Raw genomic sequence first — 25,815 nt, forward strand, 5'->3', positions numbered from 1 at the left:
CTAGAGACTAACACTAGACATCCTCTCTGTGCTTCTACCTTCTGCCACCCTCTGCTTTCAGCTTCAACTCTTCCCACCCTCTCTGCTTTCTATTTTCTAACTATAGCTATGTCTGCCTTCTTTACCCTGCTTTAATTTCCTTTCTTGGTTATCTATTCAACTCATTCCCTTCACTACTAATTCTCAACCTAGTCACTGTTGCCAGGCTCCCGCCCTGTGTTTGTGATTGGTTTATTGGTTTTCATTTTATCAGCTAAAGTAATCATGCTGCATGATCAGACACAAATTAGAGAAATTTAATATGAATTTTCTTGTTTCTGTTTTTTTTTTTTTTTTTTTTTTCTTTTTTCTTTCTCCCAGTTTCGAGTATTTACAGCCCCCTTCCATAAGGTAGGCTTTGCTGATTTCTGGCTGGCCGATCAGCTGAACAGCCTGTCAGTGATACTGATGGACCTGGAATATATGATCTGCTTCTACAGTTTTGAGCTCAAATGGGATGAAAGTGGGGGCCTGTTGCCAAATAATTCAGAAGGTAGGGTATGAATGTGCATCCATACCCTAAACTGCCAGTGTAAACCAAGAAATACTGGGAATGAGAAATTTAAGATCATGGTGAAAACTCATCCAATGATATTACAAACTTAATTAAATGTACTTGGCACTCTTTTAGCAGTCTCTTTATCTGATATAATTTGGCTCTTAAATTATATGCTATGATTTTAGCCATACATTTGCCAAGAGATTTGCAACTTACACTTAGAAGAATTCTAAATCTAAAAAAAAAAAAAGTTCTAGTACATTGGTAGTTATATCACAAATGTTTTAGTGCCAGCAGTTTCCATCACAGTATTGCTTTATAATGAGCAAAAATACTGATTATTTAGGATTAGATCAGGTGCTTTGAGAAAGTTATTATAGATTCTTATTAGGGATTTTGTTTTCTGTTCTGGCTCTTTTTCTCACTCTTAGTGTATGCCAAAGGTTCAAGTTATTAAGGAATTTTGCCTTATTGACAAAGACCCAATTTAGACAGATTATGTAACCTCTGACTAACAAAAGTTAATGAAGCCAGTGACAACACATTTTCATCAATTGCCAGCAGACCACAATTGTATAGTAGCTTGATCACACTATAATGCATTCTCAGAATTTGAAGAAAAATTGATTTACCAGCTCCATTCTTCTCATTTAAAAATGCATACTCTGCTCTTCATTAAAAAAGGGTGAAGATGGGGAGCATGTACAACCCATTGCCATATATTATGGCAGTTTTGGAGTTCATGAAATTGGCTAGAGTCATCAGTGATATTTATATGTTGTCTGGATATTTCAAATAATAAAACTAACTCTTTTTCCTTAGATTAGTGTACTCCTCCTCTAATTTTCCCAGTTCTATCACATTCCAATGAAAGTGATTCCAGAACAAGTAGTCAGAAATATGAGAGGACAGATTTTCCCTGTAGATTTACCCTATGTATTAACTTTCTTTCCTTGGCTTAGCTATCACTAAAAAGTTTGAGAATATAATTGTTACAAAGAAGAAAGTGATTCTGAAACCCAGGCTTCTTGTTTTGATGGACTTAGTAGTGGTTATAATATATAACAAAATAATGTGAACGGTTTTTTTTTTTTAATTATAATTTTTTCTTCTTTGAAATCTTCACAGAACCGGAAATTTGCCACAAATATTCATATGGTGTGCGGGCCATTGTTCAGTGCATTCCTGCTTGGCTTCGTTTCATCCAGTGCCTGCGCCGATACCGAGACACAAAAAGGGCCTTTCCTCATTTAGTTAATGCTGGGAAATACTCCACGACTTTCTTCACAGTGACATTTGCAGCCCTTTACAGCACTCACAAAGGTATTCTATGATTGACTGTGAAGAGATTTTCAAAGCCCAAGGACTTCCCACTACTTAAGTCTGTTTCTTACTCTGGTTACTTTTCCAATTGTCATGCTCTTTTTCTCCATTGAAGTTTTAGTCCCCTCACTTATACTACTTTGTTCTTGAATACAATTTTAGTTTCATTCCACTGTTTACTAACAAGTACCATTAGAAAGAGTCAAAGTCATCCAGAATAGGAAGGATTTGTGATAATGTGTGAAATCCTGAATTATGTTTAATGTGCTCAGTCTTAGACACCTTGGGCTTTCATTTGGTTTTTTAGACTTCTTGTTCATTAATGAGGTTGGGAAATGCTAGGTGAAAAAGATTCCCTCAGGCAATCATGTATATTTTTAATCGCTTTCCTTCACCAAGTAGTAAGGATTGTTTCCAGCCCATTTAACTGCAAATTGAGTTCTCTGATCTCTCTAGTTTCTTATCTCCATAGCAACCAGTTATTACTTGAGACTGCTCTTCTGTTGGGAGGAGAAAAAAGCTTTTAGGTTCTGAGCCACATGCAGTCGGGCCTTTTGAATTTTTAACCTTTTTCCAAGAACTGTCAATCAAAGATCTCATTTTCTTTTACTAAAATACATTCTATCTTTGTCTGTGTAAATCAGTATCAGCCCACACCTTAGAGGCTGCACTTTTGTCTGTGGGTGGTAAAGTAATGTTACTTACTGAAATTATTATAATTATTTTTAAATACTTAAGTAAATTTTTTTCAGTGACTTTTTTTTTTAATAGAAACACTGTAATTTTGGAACCTTAGCTAGTAGCTCTTGGTTACTTGTCTAAAGTATGTGTGATGGTCTTGAAAGACTAGGGCTGTGGTATTTTGGGGGCTTGCCGTTTGGTCCAGTAGAACACTTTGTAACATAACTTCCACTTTTTGCAGTAGATTCTGCAATTACAGTAATATTGATAATGCAGCCAATAATTTTATCACTTTGTAGGTACTCTTGTTAAATGATTTAAATTAACTAAGTGCCTCAGTGAAAGAAACACATCCTCAAAGCTCCCATAATTTTAATTCTTGCTAAGGAAAGGTATTCTTTAGTCTGGGCGTGCATCATGATTTACAAGGTTGTTACTAGAGAATTTATAAGTCAGGCAACTGATTCGATACCTGGTACCCTATGTCTTTCTCCCATCTTGAGTAACAATGTTTTTTTTGGTTGAATATTTTAGGATATAACTTATCTTTAACCATACTGATACTATTCACTATGAAGCTGAAAATCTGAATTCCTCAAATTTGCATCCAGCTTCATATTTAGTAACCTAAAGCTGGAAGCATGATTTGGATAGTATTGTGATCTTAAGACCTTTTTTTTTTATCATGTATTCTTCAAAGAAATTTTTAAACTATATTATTATTTTACCACTTTTATTAAACTATTATTTAAACTACATTGACTTTATTTTTTACATTGACATTTTTAAGTTTATATCTGAAATTTTTCATCTTAAGGTTAAATAATTTTTTAAATGTAGTTTACAGTGTAATTTAAATAATATTTTATTTTTTAGATTTTAAAAGCTATGTTTATTTGAGAAGGTGGGGAGAGTGAGAGGGAGAGTGAGTCTCAAGCCAATTGCACTGAGCACAGAGCCAGACAAGGCTGGATCTCACAACCCTGAGATCGTAACCTGTGCCAAAACTGAATTGGACACTTAACTGAATGAACCACCCGGGTGCCCCTTAAATATTCACGTTTTATTATTTTTTTTAAGATTTTATTTATTTGGAATGCCTATGTGGCTCAGTGGTTGAGCACCTGCCTTCAGCCCAGGGCGTGATCCTGGGAATCCTGGGATTGACTCCCACATCAGGCTCACTTCATAGAGCCTGCTTCTCTCTCTGCCTCTCTATCTCTGTGTCTCTCATGAATAAATAAATAAAATCTTTCAAAATATATTTTTTATTTATTTGATGGGACACCTGGGTGGCTCAGTGGTCCTGGAGTCCTGGGATCGAGTCCCACATCAGGCTCCCTTCATGGAGCCTGCTTCTCTCTCTGTGTCTGTCATGAATAAATAAATAAAATATTTTAAAAAATAAAATAAAATAATAAAGATATATTTTAAAAATATTTTATTTATTTGAGAGAGAGAGAGAGAGAGAGAACATGAGCAGGAGGAGGGGCAGAGGGAGAAGTAGATTCCTCACTGTGCAGGGGACCTGATGGGGAGGACTTGATCCCAGGACTCCAGGAACATGATGGGAGCCAAAGGCAGACCTCTTAACCAACTGAGCCACCCAGGCACCCCAAATATTCACATTTTAAAACTGCTGAAAGTTTCTACAAGACACCCCATAAATATTCACATTTTATTTCATTTTTTTGTATTTTTAAATTTTTATGCATTTATTAGAGAGAGGGAGGGTGAGAGATCATGTGAACAGTCAGGAGAGGCAGAGGGAGAGGGAGAAGCAAGCAGGGAGCCCTATGCGAGGCTCAGTCTCAGGACCCTGGGATCATGACCTGAGCTGAGAGCATCCTTAACTGAATGAGCCACCCAGGCATCCCAGATATTCACATTTTAAGACAAAACTGCTAAATAGGGCAGCCTGGGTGGTTCAGCAGTTTAGCGCTGCCTTTAGCCCAGGGCCTGATCCTGGAGACCCGGGATCAAGTCCCACGTCAGGCTCCCTGCATGGAGCCTGCTTCTCCCTCTGCCTGTGACTCTGCCTCTCTGTCTCTCTCTCTCTCTCTCTCTCTGCGTGTCTCTCATGAATAAATAAAATAAAAATCTTTAAAAAAAACTGTTAAATATTTCTATTAAGTGTGTCCAGGTAATCTAAATATAAAAGCACAATACTCATCATGATTTGTTTTTTTAAAAATGAAGCAACTTGGGGTGCCTATATTTGGTTGAGTGTCTGACTCTTCATTTCAGCTCAGGTTGTGATCTCAGGGTCGTGGAATCAAACCCTAAGTTGCACTCTGTGCTTAGGGTGGAGTCAGCTTGTCCTTCTTCTGCTCCTCCCCGTGCTCTTGCTCTCATGTTCTCTCTCTCAAATAAATGAACAAAATCTTTTTAAAAAAACGAAACAACTCTACAGTAGTCAAATTTTACATCTCTTTTCCATTGAACTTTTTTAAAATGTATTTTTATGTTTTGATTACTTTTGTTTGACCCATATGTATGTAAATTATTAATTTCCTGTTACTAGAAGATACTAAAGGACTTTTCTTTCTGTGTTGTAATTATCTATCATTACCCTAATTGTCATTTATAGCTGGTCAAAGTAACATTACAAATATATTACAAATTTTAATAATTATCACATAAACATTTCTTATTGAGATAAATTTATATTACTTATTCTTTTTTTTAAGATTTTATTTGTTTATTCTTGGAGAGACACAGAGAGAGGCACAGACACAGGCAGAGGGAGAAGCAGGCTCCACGCAGGGAGCCTGACCTGGGACTGGATCACGCGTCTCCAGGATCACACCCTGGGCCAAAGGAGGCACTAAACCGCTGAGCCACCGGGATTGCCCTATATTACTTATTCTATTCCATTTTTCAGTTTTTATATAAGTAAACTCTGAAAAACCTTGTTAAATAGCTATATACGTGAGAATGCAAGTTTTATTGTTGCTGCGTCACTCAGATTTTAGGCAAATCCTCAGTTATACACTTAAAAAATTTGCATTGTAATTAATCATCAGTAATTTATTTGTTCTTCCCGAATTTCCTTATTGGAAGCAAAGAGTTAAAAATAAACTGAAGAAAGTAAAGAATTAAACATAAACTAAATGAATAAAGGATTTAACTAGCTAACTAGTCACTAGAATCATTCACTTTCTTTGTTTATAGGGAGTATACCAAAAAGCTGGAGTAGGACCAGTTATAGGATGTTTCATTTGAGATGCTCCTTGTTTAACTCAACGTGCTCAGGAAACAATTAGGAAAATTAAGATATTGTTAATTTCATTACGCATTTGCCAGTGCAGTATTTTTTGATACTTTATCAAAGGCATTTTTGATACTTTTATGCTTTATCTTATGATATCTTTAAATGTTTTTCTTTTTCTTTTGAATCTTGAAATTGCAGATTACACTCATCCATTTTGTAGAGGATATCTGCATATATATCCCCTAACTAGAAAACAGTCAGCCAAATTAGAAAAAGTTTTGACTTAACATATTTATATACACCCCTTTGTAAACATCTCAATTCTAATTCTAAGGTAGATGGATGAACGGGTAGGTAAGTGCATAGACAGGCAGATAGAATAATTACACATTCAGTATTACTGAGAATATTTGTATATCAGTTGTGCTCAGCACTAAAAATAGAGCAGCAACAAACAACATACCATTCTTACTCTTAAAAATTTATAATCTAGTAGGGGAAATGGGTAAAAAGAGTAATTGGTTACACAACAATTGCAGTTGTCAATATGCTTAAAACTTCTGAACTGTATGCTTAGAAGTGGTTAAGATGGTAAATTTTACGCTATTTGTTTTTGACTACGAAAAAAAAGGTATTAGAATAGAGGGTAAAGAAGTAAGCAGGGTACCATAATAGCCTACAGATAGAACAAGTCCTAACCCAGCCCCCAGTAGAGACTTCCAGAGTTAGTAGTTAAGCTATCTTATTGTCTGTGTTAAGGAGAATTTCAGTTATCCCCTTATGTGCTTTGCCCAAGGCTATGTAATTTGTGAGTGGTGGAAGAGTTTCTGTTTCCCACTTTTGTTGATCTTCAGTCTAGGGCTTCCAGCTCCCTCTCCCCGTCAGACGGAACCACCCTTTTAAAGTAAAAATTATAGTATATATTGTTTACTTCCCAAATTTGTTTTAAGGATTAAATAAGGTGTAATGTGCGTAGAATCACATTATAAACCTTAACTTGCTACACAAATGGAATTTATCAGTAAATGAAATAGAATTTTCTTTGCTGTCTAGAGCTGGTATATGTGTGTCTTCTTTTATGGAAAATCTTTTTAAGAGAAGCCCTTATAATCCCTTGGGTGGGGGCGTTATGCTGGACAAGTATCAATTAAGAATGTGTTTGGCTTTTTGTTCATATAATACAGATGTTTACTCACTAAACTTGATTCATGTCCCACAGTCAAGTTTTTAAAAAGCAAGCATTTTTTTAGAGGGACCATTGGTTATATATCTTAATCATATCTGTAAGATTTTTTAAAAACCACTTTGTATTGTTGATACATATTAAATATTTATATCATTAATTTATTTTTTCCAAAAAGCCTAAAACAGAGGGGGTGGGGGGATTGGAAAGACAACTCTCAGGGACAGTTGAGTGACGGTAGAATTTGGTTTCTGTTGTTGTTGTGGACAGTGTTCCAAAAGAAAAAGTATCAGAAAGCATACACTTTAGAAATCATCCTTGAACCAAAAGAACAGATTTTGTATGTTTAATAGGGTAGATCTTTTTCTATTGAATTTGTAAGTGTTATGGTAAAAGATAAATTTTATGAGGAGAGGAAAGTGTAGGAGATGGTGAGGTAACCTTGTTCGGATTCAGGGATCTGAGTCTTTTCAGAGAACTAGCCTACAAGAGTTACCATAGTAACTGCATTATTGGGGGCATTTTCGAAATTGTTTCAAATGTTGTATCTTATGCTGTATGATTTATAGAATTGGAGGCACAAGGGTTACCTCTGTACCTAGAATCACTTTTTTAACAGTGAGGGAGGGGTTTAGACCCATTTTAGAGAGACTAATTATAGTATTTCAGCTAGTCCTTGCTTGTTATAGTAAGAAGGAAACACATTTTAAACATTTCAGTATATTTTCTTTTCCGTCATTAATTTTAGACACAAAGGAATTTAGCTTGCAGCCAATCTCCATATTTTAAGAATTCACATTTCATTACAAGCCTAAATTTGAAGCCAACTCCTACAAGTTTTTTGTTGGAATTAGGATTGGAGGAGACAAGAAAGTGTTTTGAATGTTTTTTGTGTGTCCTTGAGGTTTCTTGGCTTTGGCAAGAAAAAGCCTGTGGGAGGTACAATAATAGAAAAAGCCATTGTGTTATTTCTGACCCGTCAATGGGGAAGAAAGAGAGCACTTCATTAGATTTTCTGTTTTTTCACTTACAGTTTCCAACATTCTAAAATATTCATAAATTCTCAGTTGGTTTTGCTCTTTGCTATTCTCTGAATATATAGAAAAAACTTTATTTTAAAAATACCTAATATTTTACTTTAAACTTTTTTATTGGCATTTGCTAACAAGTATTTGCTATTAGACTTTTAAAAATACTTAGAAAATAAGAGATATCCTCTGCTCATTTAAAAGCTGAGTTCATTTATGTTTGTTTGCTTGGTTGTTTTCCAGCACCCAGATCCCTTCTAGATCCCTTCTTAACATTCTGTAAGGGGTGCTGTGCCCCCTAATGAGGACTCCTTAGCAGTAGTGCAGAGCCTTCAGTGCAAATAGTCATTTCATTGTTTTGAGTGAGCACACATAGTCCTGAAATGCTTCCTCTCTGGGGTATGGCCAGTATATTACTCTTTTTCTACCCAGAATAATAGGTTACTATGCCAGAATTTCCAAATTATTTTTATTCTTATTTTTATTCTTATTATTTTATAATAGAAACACTAATTTTTTTAATTCTCTAGGGAAACTTTAGTTCCATTAACTTTTTTTTAAGCACATACACAAAAATTTTAAAAACAACTCATTTGGATAAATGCTTTTTTTGGCATACTATTAAAAGTAGCTCAAATCCTTAATCCTTTTGAAATTTGATATATTCTGCTGTAATTTCTCTAACCTAAAAATGCAGACAAGAAATAGATTTTTTTTAAATTTGTTATTTGTCAATATTGGCTTAAATTCTGCTGATCCTTAAATACGAGATACAATTTGCTTCTGATTGTTAATTTGACTTTTACAGATATTTCTCAGGATGCTTTTGTCTACTTGGCATTATACTAATTTTAAATGGCTTTATAAATATTATACCAACAATTTCATTTATTTTTCACCTTAAATTACTTTAAAAATAGTAATTATAGCTTTGAATAAATTAAATTTCCTTTGTATCTTCCTTGTCATGTTAAAAAAAACTTTAAAAATAACACATATCTTTATACCTTGATAATACCATTTTTGTTGTTTTTTTTTTAACATATAGATTTTATTTATTTATTCATAGTAGATACAGAGGCAGAGGGAGAAGCTCACTGTGAGGAGCACAATGTGGAGCTGGATCCCAGGACCCCAGGATCACAGCCTGATCCAAAAACAGGCATTCAACCACTGAGCCACCCAAGTGCCCCTGTTGTCTTTTCTGTAGTCACTTTTGTTTTCTAAAGTGCTCATACACCTGATCCATGTAGTTTGTTAGCACTTCTATACAAATTATGTTGCTTCTATACAAATTATGTTGTACTCATGCACAAAGCTTAAAGTTTAAAAATAATCTGGATATTGCTTAGAAACTGGGAAAGAGGCTCTGTGATGTTTAAAATAAGAAGCTGAACATTATAAATTCAACTTATGGAACAATTTTATCTAATTGGAAAGGAATTTAAAGACGCTTGCAAACAATTTTTAACTTTCATTTCAATTATATATAATTTTACATGAGAATATTGGTGGAAAGTATAAACATCAATGAAAATTATTGTGTCTAGGTATTCTCAGCAGCAAAAAAGAAAAATGAGTAGGCAAATGTATTATTGGGTATGAATTCTAGCTTTTTTCTTGGGTAGTAGATTATATATGAATCTCTTCAGAGTTTTATAGTATAATTCAATAAGTTTACTAATCAGCTATTGCTACATAATAAGTCATCCCCAAAACTTATTAAGTTTAAGGTGGTCATTTATTCTCAATTATGTATCTGTAGGTCAGCTGGGAATTGGTGGAACTAGGCTAGACTCAGTGGACAGCACTGTTTTAGGCCACTGTGCCTGCTGGGCTTTTGGCTCTTCCCAGCAGGTTTGGTTTAGGTCTGTTCTATGTATTTCCTGTTGGAGCGGCAGCTAAAGAGGCAGTATTTAACCCCAAGGAAAACTCTTCACATGGTACTAGCAGAAACAATTCCTTTTTTTTTTTTTTTTTAAGATTTTATTTATTCATGAGAGAGACAGAGAGAGAGACAGAGAGAGGCAGAGACATAGGCAGAGGGAGAAGCAGGCCCTGGCAAAGAGCCCAACGTGGGACTCAATCCCGGATCCCAGGATCAGGACCTGAGCCAAAGGCAGATGCTCAACCGCTGAGCCATCCAGGCGTCCCCAGAAACAATTCCTATTGCATAAATACATTGTAAGCCTCTGCTTGCTTCATCATCAAGTTACATGTCTAGGCCCAGAGGAAGTCTGCCCATCCAAAAGCCAAAGCAAATTATTAGGCCCACCATCAATGGGGTAAGAATCATGAGAGAGGAGTGTTGGGGGTGGGGATGGGGAGGTGATGAATATTTTTAAACTGTAATATAATCTACCACAAAACAAATCAATTTTAACTGATTTTTTTAGGTGGAAAAGGATATAAACAATTTTGTAGAGCAATTAAACATGGCTAATAAACATAAGAAAAATGTTCTACTTCACTGACAGCAAAAGAAATACAAGGTAAAATATTTAATCAAAGAAGTGATAATGCTTATTTCTATAAAGAATGTGGAGAGATGAACACTCATTCTCTTGATAGAGAATGGGCAGCCCAGGTGGCTTAGCGGTTTAGCACCACCTTCAGCCCAGGGTGCGATCCTGGAGACCCCGGATCGAGTCCCACGTCAGGTTCCCTGCATGGAGCCTGCTTCTCCCTCTGCCTGTGTCTCTGCCTCTCTCTCTGTGTCTCTCATGAATGAATGAATGAATAAATAAATAAATAAATAAATAAATAAATCTTTAAAAAAAAGAAAGAAATGAACTTATATTTATAGTATTATATAGTAAAAAGCTGAAATAATCTAATAAATATCCACCAATTGGAAAATAATATGGTACATGGAATATTATATAGTGGCTTGTCAAAAGTAATGCAAAGCACCTGCAAATAGTAGATGAAGAATAGTAATATTATTAAAAGCTAATGTTTACTGAATATTTTTGTGGGTCAGATACTCTTTTAAACATTTAACATGTATTAACTCATTTAATCTTCCCAGCAGACCTATGAGGTATTAGAATCAGAGCTAGACAGACAGTAATTAAAGTGGCAAAAGCACATTTTACTCAGGAACTGTTGAAGTAGAGGAAAAAGAGAACAAGGCTCAATTCTGAATATAGAACAGACAAATAAGGATTTATAGCCAAGGAGAAGGGTGGGGGTCAGTGGATGGAAAATTACTAAAAGGAAGCATCAAGGGGGAGGATTCTGGTTAAACTGGCTTGGCAGGATTCTTGCTAAAAGAAGACCAGAATGATTAGATGAGGGATGGAGGATAAAGAATTTGATATCTAGAGTGATCAGATATTGAGGGCAAGGGGTCCTCCCTAAACTGACTTGGTAAGATTATTGCTACATCTGGGTGACATAAGCTTGACAAAGATAGACACCAACCAAGTTTGAGGCCTAGAAAGCACTAGTTAGGTAAGGAGAGAGTCTTTATCAGAGGTAAGCATTTGATCCTCATTTTACAGGTAAGCAAATTGAAAACAGGTTAAATTACTTGGCCAAAGTCATACATCTATAAAGTGAAAGAACATAGGTTATGAATACCAACAGTGTAGCTCCAAAACTAAGTAGCTATTAGGTGGCAAAGCTAGAATCCATATACAGATCATGGGTTGTTTTTATTCTACCATACTGCCTTCTCAGTTTATAGAATGCTCTGAGCTCTTTCCAGAGGTTAAATGTTAACGTTAAATGTTAAATTTGTGGTAGACAGAAAGATTAGATAGAACAGTGTGCTATTCCTACGTGTACCAAATAAATTTATGTTTGAAAAAGCACAAGGGTATATGTTGTTAGAGAATAAATCAGTTCTTTTTAAGAGGGTAGGCTCATTTTCTGATCCTTTGGTCCTAATGGCCACAGTCATGGAAAGCCAAAAATATTGCCAAGAATTGACTGACTATTTCACATTAATAGTCACAGGCTTTGTATTAGTAGGAACAGTGTGGATCAGCCCAGAAAATTGAAAGTCATTCTTGAATTAGAGGGAAGCAAACACTAACATTTTAGTGTTGTTTCAAGTGATGGGAAAATGGTTTGACATAAATAATTTACTTAGAGTTGTATTATTTGTTAGGGTCTTAAAATTCACTTTTTAAGCAATACCTGAGGCAATTAGGTATTTGTTAAAGCTCGCTATTTTCTTAATATATATGGTTAATAAACAAGGAATGTTGCCAGCATGCTTCTTAGAATGTAGTGAACAAAATATTAAAAGAAAGGAGTTAGCTAATAGCTCATTTTATGGGTACTTTGAATGAGGTATAAGGTATGGTTTTTATGGATATTTTTAAAGGAATTTTTCTTATATTAAACATTATTTTCTTCACATATAAAAAAAAAACAGTACTGCTACTTAAAGGAGGATAAAGCATCTACCTACTATTTAAATATCACATGGATGTGTTGCATTTCTATGTTTCCTGTCATTGGAATTCTCAGGGCTGCCTCTAAATATTTTTTAGTTGCTTCTGAATAATAACCTTGGGCAAAATTTCTTTTAAAGGCAGAATTGTACTGCTTGCAACTATTTTATCCCTACTTTCCTTAAAGGAAATGAATATCCATCAAACAAAGTGAAATACTGAAGAAGACAGAATTCCTGAAGAAAGTTGAACTGCAAGTCTAGGATCTGTTGCATAATCTTCCTCTTCCTTCTCAGTTATGAATATACAAACAGTCCATGACTTATGATATTTCAACTTAATGATTTTCAACTTTCTGACAATGTAAAACCAATACTCATTCAGTAGAAACCATACTATATGTTCTGAATTTTGATATTTTCCCAGGCTAGCAATATGCAGTATGATACTGTCATGATGCTGAGCAGTAGCAGCAGCCACAGCTCCCAGTCAGCCACGCAATCACAAGGGTATATGACCAACACAAACCATTGTGTTTGTCACTTTCAGTGTGGTGTTCAGTTATATGAGATATCCAGCACTGTATTATAAAATAGGCTTTGTGTTAGATGATTTTGCCCAACTTTGTGGGCTAACATAAGTGTTCTGAGCATGGTAGATGAGGTGTATTGAATTCATTTTCAACTCATGGTATTTTCAGCTTAGCATGGGTTTATTGGGATGTAACCATCATAAATCAAGGAAGATCTGTATGACTAGGTATATTTCCTTCCTCAAGAACTGAAAAAAATGATTTTAACTGATATTTGAAATCAATTTTTAAAAATCTTTCATTAAACCTTCTGTTGCAGAAAGTTAATCCACCTTGAGATACATCCATCTCTGCTCAATTTAATCAGGTCCTCTGCCAATAAGGATTTCCATTTTAGTGAAAGGCATAATTTTGACTGAGGGAGAGAACATGGGCTTTGGAGCTAGGTACACTTAAGACTAGGTTAACTTAGCCACTTAACTAATTTTGTTACCCTGAGAAAGTGACTCAACTTCTTTGAGTTAGAAGTTAGTAAAATTGAGATAATAATTCCTACCTCATAAATTTATTATGAGAATTAAATTGTGTAAGTATACTATAACTGATGGTAATTGGTTATTGGTATTCTTTCCATGATCTGAAAGTATGAAAAACTCTCATGTAAAATATTAGGAAAGAGGTTTTAACTACAGACATGGAGGAATTCAAAGTAATTATGAGTAGGTATCTGGATAAAATGGAGTTTATTTTTATGAAATTGTAAATCAAATGCAGGAAAACATAGAAAATCTAAATTATATGATTATAAAAGATTTTATTTATTTATTCATGAGACACAGAGAGAGAGGCAGAGACACAGACAAAGGGAGAGGCAGAATTCCCGCAGGGAGCCTGATGTGGGACTCCATCCGGGGACCAGGACCGGGATCATGCCCTGAGCCAAAGGCAGATAGATGCTCAACCGCTGAGCCACCCCAGGTGTTCCAGAAAATCTAAATTCTAGATAAAGGACAACTTTTCCTTATTCCTTTGATTCTTATTGAAGTATCAGGCCAAAATGTTTTTATTAAGTGAAAATTTTCAAACCATCAATGACAGTTGTGCCATTTAAACTCTTGCAAAACTTAAAGCATCCTTTTCCTTTTTTTCCTTTTTTTTTTTTTTTTTTTTTGCATCCTTTTTTCTCTTTAAAAAACCAGAATAGGGGTGCCTGGGTGGCTCAGTTGGTTAAGCATCTGCCTTTGGTCAAGTCATAGTCCTAAGTTCCTGGGATGGAGCCCTGAGTAGGGTTCCCTGCTCAGCAGTGAGTGCTTCTCCCTCTTCCCCTCCCTCTCTTGTGCTCTTGCTCTTTCTCTTTCTCTCTCTCTCTGTCAAATAAACAAATTCTTTAAAACAAAAACCCAGCATAATTCAGAGAAAGATACTCCTCAGTAAAACTGTAACCTAGTCTTACTTATAAATATACCAGAAAAATTCCAATAAAACATTAGGAGCTCGAGCCCACCAGAATGTTAAAAGGATAATATACTGTGACTAAGATACTTTAGGGATATTTTACCATATCACTATACTGGAAGAAAAAAACCATGTGATCATCTTAGTAAATGCCAGAGACATTGACTAATTAAAAAGTGTGTGTGTGTGTGTGCGTGTTTATGTATAAGTAAGTAAGGGTACATTTAAATACAGCAAGCACTGTATTTTTATACACACACCTATCATGACTAAAGGTGAAATATTAGAGACATTAAAATCTGGACTAATCTAAGGGTATGTGCCATCATCACTATTATTTAACATTCTTCTCTTGCTCTTATGTAAGAAAATGAAAAGAAAGTAAGAATATTAAAAATTTTAAAAGCATGAATAAAAATATATCAACATTTATAAATAATATGATTATCCAGTGCTTTCACTTTATTTGCCTTTTTTTGAAATTTTTATGGTGAATGTGGAATTTTCATATAAACAGGAAAAATGGGCATCCTGGGTGGCTCAGTGGTTTAGCATGTGCCTTCGGCCCAGGGTGTGATCCTGGAGACCCCGGATCGAGTCCCACATCGGGCTCCCTGAGTGGAGCCTGCTCCTCCCTCTGCCTGTGTCTCTGCCTCTCTCTCTCTCTCTCTCTCTCTCTCTCTTTCTCAAGAATAAATAAATAAAATCTTTAAAAAAAATAAAGATTTAAAAAAAAAAAACAGGAAAGATATTTTCATTTAAAAAGTTAAAAGGGTGTTGACCTAGACTATATTTCTAAAGCTCTTTTAGCCCCTTATATTCTATTATTCTAACAGAGCTATTTGCCAGTACATAGGTTCTTGGCACTCATGATTTCATTTTGAATCTGATATCAACCTTGTAAGAGAGTAGAACAAATATATATATATATATTTGTTTATATATAGATATAATATTTATTTATTTATCAGGTTAAATTGCCTGCCCCAGATCACATGGCAGTAAGTAGCAAAACCAGAATTCTCAGTCTTTGAATCCATTCCTTTTTACACTCTAAATATTTCCAAGGCAGCAAGATGTGATGCTGTGATTCTCAAACTGTAGTATGTGTATGAATCACCTTGGATTATTACTTAAAAATACTCTTCTTAGGCCCACTTTTAGTCTAATTCATAGGATTAGAGTGATGACCCCAAAGTTTGCCTTTTCAACATGTGCTTCATGATACTTCTGCTGACTAAGTAAATACTGGTAGAATGTAAGGAGTAGAGATTGCAAATGGTTGTGGTGTTGAGCAAATATGGAAACTACTGAGTTTGAATACTGCTGCTTCCTCCTGTACTATTTGTTAGATCTTGGACAGCCAAGCAATGAATGGTAGGGAGGCAATAGAACATACTGAAAGCATGGGCTTTAAATTATAGCACTTGGACATGTTCCCTGATAGTAACCGCCCGCACTCCATAAGAAGGTTCTAAGGAAATAGGTGTAAAGTTCCTAAGGGAGATATGAGAAAGCAGGGCAAAGACAGACACTAACTAAAAATGTTACTCTCGTGGAAGTTTCAATAAAAAACACTCAAGAAAGAAATACCAAGGGTTCCTTACTGACAGCAAGTTTTATGTTTTCCCTATCAGCTTTTATTCTGCTTCAAGTCATTAGAGACAATTTAAACTTTTTATCTCTAATTATCTCTAAAGTCTAATTTAAACTTTTTATCTCAAAGTATATTGATGCCAATTGATGAGATGGTTCCTAAATTAAATATTTTAATAGATGTTTCAGAAGTACGGGTAAAGTTTGAAATAACACAGGTTTTACTCCTAATACCCAATTTGAAAGTAAGGTATCAAATGAAGGTTTCTATACAAAGGCATTATAGTCTTGGACTGTTTCACTCTGAGACCAAGAATTGTTTCAGAAGGCATTTTTAGAGCTGATATGTTAAACTAGTATAGAACGTTGGCAAGTTGTGTGAAAAATGGTGGAAAAGATTTTGGCATTCTTTCTCTCTATGCATGCCTATTTTATATATTTTCACTTTCTTTAAAAACTGTTAATTATCCATAATGTGGAATATATATTGCTATTATTTTTTATATTTCTGAATTATATTTTTGTGATCTATTTATGCTTTTTATTCATCTCTAATTACTGTATCCAACTATTATGGCTGCTGAAATCTTACCCAATCTTATTTTCATTTTTAATTGATTATAATTTTAGCTTGTGTTTATGACTTAATTTTTTTTTCAGTTCAATTAAGAAAAACGTTTCTACCCATATGAATGTACTACCTGAAGCTTTCTTACAGCTTAATAAAATAAGCACTTGAGACATTGTCAAAAGTTTATAGGATTCTTTCATTCCTTTGTAACGTGATTATGGCAAATAGCATTCCATTTAGTTAAATGAAATTGCCTCTTTGCAGGAGAAAGGCAGAAACGTGATTTTTAAACAATTTTAAATTAAATTTAACATTTACTATATTAGTAGTTTCAGAGACAGAATTTAGCGATTCATCCATCAGTTGCTTACTTGAGTGCTCATTACTTCAAGAGCCCTTCTTAATAAGCCTGTCAGTCAGTTAACCCATCCTTCTACCCACTTCCCCTCCAGCAATCCTCCGTTTATTTCCTGTAGTTAAGAGTCTCTTATAAGGATTTGCCTCCCTCTCTGTTTTCATCTTATTTTATTTTTCCTTCTCTTCCCCTGTGTTCATCTGTTTTGTTTATTAAATTCCACATCTGAGTGAAATTATATGGTATTTCTCTTTCTCTGACCGAATTATTTCACTTAGCATAATACCCTCTAGTTCCATCCATGTCATTGCAAATGGCAAGATTTCATTCTTTTTGGTGGCTGAGTAATACTCCACAAAATACTTGATTTTATCCACTCCAGAATTATTGTTATTTGGTTATAAAGGAGTTGGGAAAGGCAGCAATCAATCTTTAATAATCACCGAAGAGATCATTTTATTATTGATGAGCCAGTAGATAAGAATTTTACAAATATAAATACAATTTAGTAATTGAATTGCCTTCTTGATTACCTCTGTCACATCTATTTTATTCAACAAACATTTACAAAACACCTACAGTGTGTTGCTCTGTGTTTGATGCTAGGGATGTATAAATGAACATCTTGCCTTTAAAACACCCTCTTGGAGCTCCCAGTCTGATAAGGGAGAATGACAAAATAGCACATAAAAAGTGTGGTAATACTGTATTATCAGTATTGTGTAAAGTGTTGAGGTGGTTCAGAAGAGGAGTAGTTAACTCAATGAGGATTTTGAGGAACAGCCAAGTTTTATTTTTTTAATTAAACTTTATTTTGAGATAATTGTAAATTCACATGTAGTTGTTAGAAGTAATGAAGATCCCATATACCCTTCACACAGCTTTTCTAATAGTAATGTATGACATAAGTATAGTGCAGTATCACAGCCAGGATATTGACATTGATATAGTCTAGTACAGAAGGTATCACCATAAGGTGAGTTCCATCACTGTAAGGATTCCTCATGTTACCTTTTTATGTCATACTCTCTTCCCTCCTGCCCCCGCTTTTTTCCCTAGCCCCTGGCAATCGTTTATATGTTCTCCATCTAATAGTTTGTCATGTCAAGAATGTTATATAGATGGGATCATATAGTCCTATAGTCTTTTGAGATTTGCTTTTTTCATTTAACATAATTTTCTGGAGATTGATCCAGGTTGTTGCATGAATCAGATTTATTCCTTTTTATTGCTAAGTAGTGTTCCATGGTATGGATGTACTTTAGTTTAACCATTCACCCACTGATTGACATTTGCGTTATTTCCAAGTTCAGGCTATTATGAAGATAGCTTCTGTAAACTTTCATATATAGGTTTTTGATGAACATAAATTGTCATATTTCCACACTGAATCCCTCACGAGTGCAATTAATTGCTGGTTAGTATGGTAGCTGCATTTTTTTTAATTTAATTTTATTTTATTTTATTTATTTTAAAGATTTTATTTATTTATTCATGAGAGACACAGAGAGAGAGGCAGAGACACAGGCAGAGGGAGAAGCAGGCTCCATGCAGGGAGCCTGATGTGGGACTCGATCCCAGGACTCCAGGATCATGCCCTGGGCTGAAGGCAGGCGTTAAACCGCTGAGCCACCCAGGGATCCCCTGTTTAGTTTTTTAAAAAAAACAACAACAAAAAAAAACTGCCAAACTTTTTTCACAGAAGTTGTACTATTTTACATTCTTGCCAGCAGTTTATGAATGGTCTAGTTTCTCTGTATTCTTGCCAGCCTTTGATCATGTTACTTTTTAAAATTTCAGCCACTGATAGGTGCATAGTGATATCTTACTGTGGTTTTATTTTTTTTTTTTTAAGATTTTATTTATTTATTTATTCATGAAAGACACACAGAGAGAGAGGCAGACACACAGGCAGAGGGAGAAGCAGGCTCCATGCCAGGAGCCCGATGCAGGACTTGATCCTGGGTCTCCAGGATCGCGCTCTGGGCCAAAGGCAGGCGCTAAACCGCTGAGCCACCCAGGGATTCCCCTTACTGTGGTTTTAATTCTGTTAAACATCTCTTCATATGCTTATTTGCCATCTGTATATCCACTTCAGTAAAATGTCTTTTCATGTCCTTTGCCCATTTTTTAATTGGATTGTTTAGTTCTTTATTGAATTGTTAGAGTTTTTAAAATATATTTTAGATACCATCACCTTGTTGGATAATATTTACAAGTATTTTCTCCCGGTCTGCAGCTTGTTTTTTCATCCTCTTAACATAGTCTTACACAAATCAGAAATTTTTAATAAGTTTTTGTGAAGTTAAGCTTAGTTTTTCCTTTTATGGATCATGCCTTCCGTTTTAAGTCCCAAGAATTCCTTGCATAGCCCTAGATCCTATAGGTTTTCGGTGGTTTTTTCCTAAGAGTTTTAAGTCTTATATTCAAATTCATGATCCATTTTGAGTAAAATTTTATATAAGGTGTGTGACAGATTGAAGTTCGTATTTTTGCCTGTGGGTATCTAATTGCACCTTTTGTTCAAAGGGATATCTTTCCTGTATTAAATTGCTTATGTGCCTTTGTCAAAACTTCGTTGGGCATATTTGTGAGTCTATTCCTGAACTCCCTGTTCTGCTCTGTTGATCTGTGTATCTATCCCTCACTATACAGTCTTTTTTTTAACTTTGAACAATTGATTTTTTAATTGGACAAATTTGATGTATGATACTGTGTAAGTTTAAGGTATACAGTGTGTTACTTTGATACATTTGTATGTTGCCATGATTGCTGATATAGCATTATTTATCACATTACATAATTATAGTATATTATTGTCTATTGTCACTTCCTTGGTTAAATTTATTTATTAGTATTTTATTTTTTTGATGCTATTGTGAATGGGTTAGTTTTCCTTATTTCTTTTTCAGATTCTTCATCACTTGTGTAAAAGAGTACAGGTGATTTCTATATGTTGATTTTGTATCCTGCTACTTTACTGAAATTGTTGATGAATTCCAACAGTTTTTGACCCATTCTTTGGATTTTCAGTATGTCATCAGCAAATAACAACTTCTTCCTTTCTGATTTATTTTTTTATTTTTTTTAAGATTTTATTTATTTATTCATGAGAGATACAGAAGAGAGAGAGAGAGAGGCAGAGACACAGGCAGAGGGAGAAGCAGGCTCCTCACAGGGAGCAGCCCGATGCGGGACACGATCCCCCGGGCCCCAGGATCACACCCTGAGCCAAAAGCAGATGCTCAACCACTGAGCCACTCAGGCATCCCAATTTTTATGCTTTAGTTCAGAGTTTAATATACTGTTCATAAAAAGAGTTACAGTATTACAGTTCTGTCACCTTAATCAATTTTGTGTTCTTTTCGTTTCAGCTTTAAGAGTTCCTTTCAACATTTCTTGTAAGGCAGGTCTAGTAGTGGTGAACAACCTCAGTTTTGTTTATATGAGAGAGCCTTTATTTCTCCTTCATATCTGAATGATAGCTTTGCCAGATAGTGTTTCTGGCTGGCAATTTTTATCTTTCAATATTTTGAATATGGTGTTCCATGGTCTCTTGGCCCATAGAGTTTGTGCTGGGAAATCTACTGATAACCAAGTGGAGGTAACTTTGTAGTTACTCTTTTTCTCCCTGGCTATCATTCAAATTCTTTATCATTGACTTTTGATAGTTTTAATGTAATAGTTTTGGAGAAGTCTTTTTGTGTTGAGATAATAAGTGTTATGTTAGTTTCAAGGACTTGTATCTCCAGTTCCTTCTCTGGGCTTGGGAGGTTCTCAGCTATTATTTTTTGTTTTTTTATTTTTATTTTTACATCTTTTCAAAATTTTATTGATTGTCACTGGAATATAGAAATAAAATTGGTTTGGGATATTGACCTATCCAATAACCTTGATAAATTCAAATATAAATTTTGATAGATAATGTATAGACTTTACATCTTTTTTTAAATTTTATTTATTTGAAAGAGCAAGAGAGAACATGAGTAGAGTTGGGGGAAGAGGAGGGAAAAGGAGAAGCAAGCTCTCCATTGAATAGGGAATCCTGGGATCATGACCTGAGCTAAAGGCAGATGCGTAAGAGACTGAGCCACCCAGACACCTAGATTTTACATTTTCTGTATACACAATCCTGTTGTCAACAAAGACCGTTTTATGTTCTCTTTCAAATCTTAAAGATATTTTTTTTGATTTATTGCATCAAGTTATCACTTCTGTAAAATGTTGTTTAAAAAATAGGATTATCAGGCATCCTTGTTTCATTTATTATCTCAAGGGGAAAATCTTTAATTGTTCACCAATAAGTATAAAGTTTACCTTTATCAGAATGATAATGTTCCCTTCTATTCTTCTCTTTGAAAAGAGATTTTTAATCATAAATTGTCATTGAGTTTTATCAACTGCTCTTTTTGCATCCATTGATATTGAGATTTTTCTCCTTTATTTTTTTTAGTGAAGAATATTTATGTTTTGGTTGTTAACAGCTATTGTTTTTTAAGTGTATTCTCTGCTACTTTTTTCCTCTTTTCTCCTCCTGGGATACTCGTTATTCATATGATAGCTTTTCTAATGGATTCAGATAGTTGTCTTACAGGTTTTTTCATTTTTTAAAAATTTTAGTTTTCTTTCCTCTTCCACTTGAATTATTTCTGTATTTCTATTGTCAAGCTTGTTAATTCTCTTTTCCATATGATCTGTTCTATTTCTTCATTTCATTTATTGAGCTCCTCAGATCCAGAATTCATTTGGTTCTTTTTTAGAATTTCAGTCCCTTTGGGTAATGTACTCCTTCTGTTCATTAATTTTATTCCTGAGATCATTATATTATATTTCTGAGTTTTCTTCTAACTCATTGAACTTCTTCATTATAGCTATTTTAAATTATCAGTAGATTGCACTATTCCGTATCTTTGGATTCAGCTGCTGCAAAATTGACATTTTCTGTGATACTGTATTACCATGATTTTTTATGGTTTGATAAAAAGTGTCTCTACTGCTACATTTGAAGTAGCAAACAAACACCTTTCTTATTTCTTATTTAGGTAAGGTTTTATTTACTTTGTTTAATTTTGATTCTAACAGTTCAACAAGTTGGTATTAGGACCCTAACAGAAGTTTTTGGTTTCTCTTAATAGAGCTGACTTGCAGCTAAGGTTAGGATCATGCACATTAAAAAAGAAGAAAAGAAAAGAAAAGTCCAAGCTTAGGGGGAAGTTGTGTGTTTAGCAGTTGAGACTGGTGTGCCCTTGACCTGGTAAGAGTATCCTCAGGGGGTGGAGGTGGGGGACCACAGTAGTCCATAGGTAATCCTCTTGCCTTCTGAGGCAGGCAAAAGATACTTTCCTTCAGTTCTCTTCATCTGCCTACTTTATTTCTTTCCATTCCTTCCCAACACACAGACAGCCACTGCTGTTTTTTTATCAAAGACCAGCTGATTCCTCTAGCTGCAGCACGAATGGCCAAGCAGACCCTACTCCTTGCCTTTACCTCCACCGTCTCTGCCAAAAAGGTTTGTGCTAGCTCACTGCCTGACCAACCACTGCCTTCCCTGCTACTGCCTGTTCCACTACCATTTCCCTTACTTCACTGTCTTTTTCATGGAATAATAAGCCCAATTTCAGATACATATATGGATGGATCTGTCAGGTGTGCTGGTATCCCTGTGCAGAGGTGCTTTTTTTCAGTTATGGATGTCCACTTCGTTTTAAGTCAAAGGGAAGAGAAAAAGGCAACCACTGCCATGATGCTGTTATTACTCCACATAGTTTTGATTACTGCTACATGATATCTTAAAACTGGGCAGATTGATTTTGCCTATTTTGTTTTTCAAAATCATTTGAGCTATTTTAGTTCTTTTGTCTTTTTATATAGATTTTAAAATAACATGGTCTATATCTTTTTAAAAATCTTGCTACTGTTTTATAAGAATTATGTTAAACCTATTTATCTGTTTGTGGAGAAATGATATCTACTCTTTTCAGTCTTCTAGTCTGTGAATATCTCTCTACATTTATTTAAATCTTCTTTTATTGCTTTCATCAGTATTTTGTACTTTTCAGTGTACAAATCTTTGATGTGTGTATTTTTTGAGTGATTGTAAAGGATGAAATTGTATTGTTAAATTTTGGTGTCCATTGTAGTCATTGCTAGTGCGTAGAAAAACAAAATGAGTTTTGTATATTTATCTTATTATAGCCTATGACCATATTGAACTCATTCATTCTAAGAGGGTTTTTTTTTAATATGTCTTGTGATTATCTATATAGACAATTATGTCATCTACAAATAGAGACAGTTTTATTTCTTCCTTTCTAATCTCTAAGCCTTTACCTCCTTCTGTTTTCTTTCTTTACTGCTTTGACCTCAGCTTCCAGTATTATGTTGAGTAAGAATGGTGAGAGCAGATATTCTTGTCTTGTTTCTAATCTTAGGAGGAAAGTATTCAGTTTTTCTCCATAATAAACAAAAGTTCTTCAGCTAATGCTGTAGTGTTTTTGTTGAAGCTTTATCAAATTGAGGAAGTTTCCCTTCAGGATTCCTGGGTGGCGGTTTAGTGCCTGTCTTTGGCTCAGGGTGTGATCCCGGGGTCCTGGGATCGAGTCCCACATCAGGCTCCCTGCATGGAGACTGCTTCTCCCTCTGCCTCTCTCTCTCTCTCTCTGTCTCTCATGAATAAATAAAATCTTTTTAAAAAATAAATAAAATTTTTAAAAAAGGAAGTTTCCCCTCTATTTCTGTTTCTGTAGATCTTTTGATATGACCCTGTGGTTTTTCTTGTAAGCTATAGCCCATTAATATGGTGAATTTTTAATATGGTGAATTACATTATTGACTCTTGATTATTGGACCAGCCTTGTGTCTCTAGAATAAACCCCCCCCTGGTGTTTGATTCCTTTTTCTACATTGCAGAATTCTATTGCTATTATCTTGTTAAGGATTTTTGTGTCTATATTTATGAGGGATATTTGTCTGTATTTTGTGGGGGAGGAGAAGGGTACTGTTTTTTGTTTTGGTATAGGTAGAAAACTAATTTCCAAAAATGAATTGGGAAGTTTTCTGTCTTTTAATTTGTGGAAGATTTCGTCTTTAAAAGATTGGTAGGATTCTCCAATGAAAACATCTGGGTTCAGAGATTTATATGGGGGTAGTTCTTAAATTACAAATTCAATTTTCTTAATAGTTATAAACTATTCAGATTATTATTTTATATCCGGAGAGTTGTAATAATCTTTTTTAGGAATTTGTTCCATTTCATCTAAGTTGTCAAAATTTATGAGTGTAGAGTTATCATATTCCCTTATTATTCTTTTGATGTCTTTAGGGTTGGCAGTGATAGCCCCTGTTTCATTCCTAATATTGGTAATTTGTGTCATCTTTTCTTTGTCAGTTGTACAGAGTTTTGTCAATCCTATCTATCTTTTTCAGGAACCAGCTCTTTGTTTCATTGATTTCTGTTCGTTATTATTCCTTCTGCCTGCTTTGGATTTATTTTCTTTTTCTAGGTTCTTGAGGTAGGAGCTTAATTATTGATTTGAGATTTTTTTTTTGTCTTTTCCAATGTATGCATTTGTGTGTATAATATATAAGGCTATGTGTTTCCCTCTCAGCACTGCTTTAGCTGTGCCTCAGAAATTTCATTGTTTTATTTTCATTTCTGTTTAGTTCAATGTATTTTTAAATTTCCCTGAGACTTCCTCTTTGATTCATGAATTATTTAGTAATGTGTCATTTAGTTTCCACAGATTTGGAGATTTTTGTGTTACTGGTTTTTATAGACAATCTGCATATATGTTCACTGGACACTTGAGAAGAATGTGTATTGTTGGGAAGACTGTTTATTAGATCCTATGGGTTAATATTGAGTTCAATATCCTTACTTATTTTGTTTGTTCGTCTCTTTGTAGTATCAGTTGTTGAGGAGATTTAACATCTCCAACTATAATTGTGGATTTATCTATTTTTTCTTTCAGTTCTGTTTGTTTTTGCTACGCTAGTTGTTTGATATAGATACAATTAGAATTGTTACATCTTCTTGGTGAATTGACTGTTATTATTATATAATACCCCTCTCTGTCTCCAGTAGTCTTCTTTGCTCTGAGATATACTTTATTTGATAATAATATAGCCACCCTGCTTTCCTTTGATTGTTTATATAATACATATTTTTCCACCTTTTTACTTTTAACATACCTATATCATTATATTTGAGGTGAGTTTCTTGTAGACAGAATATAATTGGGTCACTGTGTTTAATCCACTCAGCTAATCTCTTTTAATTGGTATATTTACACCGTTGACATTTAATGTAATTACTGATACTTTAGAACTCAAAATATGCTGTTTTCTTTTTTTGGTTTTCTGCTGTCTCTGCTCTTTATTTCTCTGTTTTTACTTGAACAGTTTTAAAGTTGTATTTTGATTTATCTATAGGATTTTTGTTAGTGTATCTCTTTGTATACCTTTTTTAGTGATTGTTCTAACATACAGGATATGTACATAAGTTATTGCAGTGTTCTAGTGTTGTCATTTTACCAGTTTGAATGACTTCTAGAAACTTTACCTCCTTTTACATCTCTTTACCCTCTCCCATTATAATGTAAAGGTCTTGAATATTTCTTCTACATTCATTTAGAACTATATCCATCAGTGTTATAATTTTTGCTTTAGCTGTCAAGCATAATTTGTAAAACTTGAAAGAAAAAAGGAAGCCTATTTTATTTATCTATATTTTTGCTTATTGATTGGGTTCTTTCTTCCTTCTTGAAGTTCTAAAGTGTTTTTTTTTTCTTGTATTGATAATTTTCTGTTTAGAGAATTCAGCAACTCCTTTAGAGTAGGTCTTCTAACAAATTCTTAATTTCCTTTTATCTGAGAATGTTTTGATTTCTCCTCCATTTCTTGAGTGATAGTTTGAGTATAAGATTGTGGGTATA

General features: G+C 34.4%; 1 protein-coding gene across 1 annotated transcript in view; it reads left to right on the forward strand.

The window, feature by feature from the left end:
* The window catches only part of XPR1 (xenotropic and polytropic retrovirus receptor 1), a 213,827-nt gene that overhangs the window by 163,317 nt on the left and 24,695 nt on the right, over window positions 1-25,815 (forward strand). Inside the window, 2 exon segments of the mRNA NM_001197160.1 lie at window positions 361-532; window positions 1,667-1,861. Of these exon segments, the coding sequence (NP_001184089.1) occupies window positions 361-532; window positions 1,667-1,861 (367 nt within the window).

The sequence above is a fragment of the Canis lupus genome, chromosome 7 (genome assembly GCF_011100685.1).
Source record: "Canis lupus familiaris isolate Mischka breed German Shepherd chromosome 7, alternate assembly UU_Cfam_GSD_1.0, whole genome shotgun sequence".
Lineage (NCBI taxonomy): Eukaryota > Metazoa > Chordata > Mammalia > Carnivora > Canidae > Canis > Canis lupus.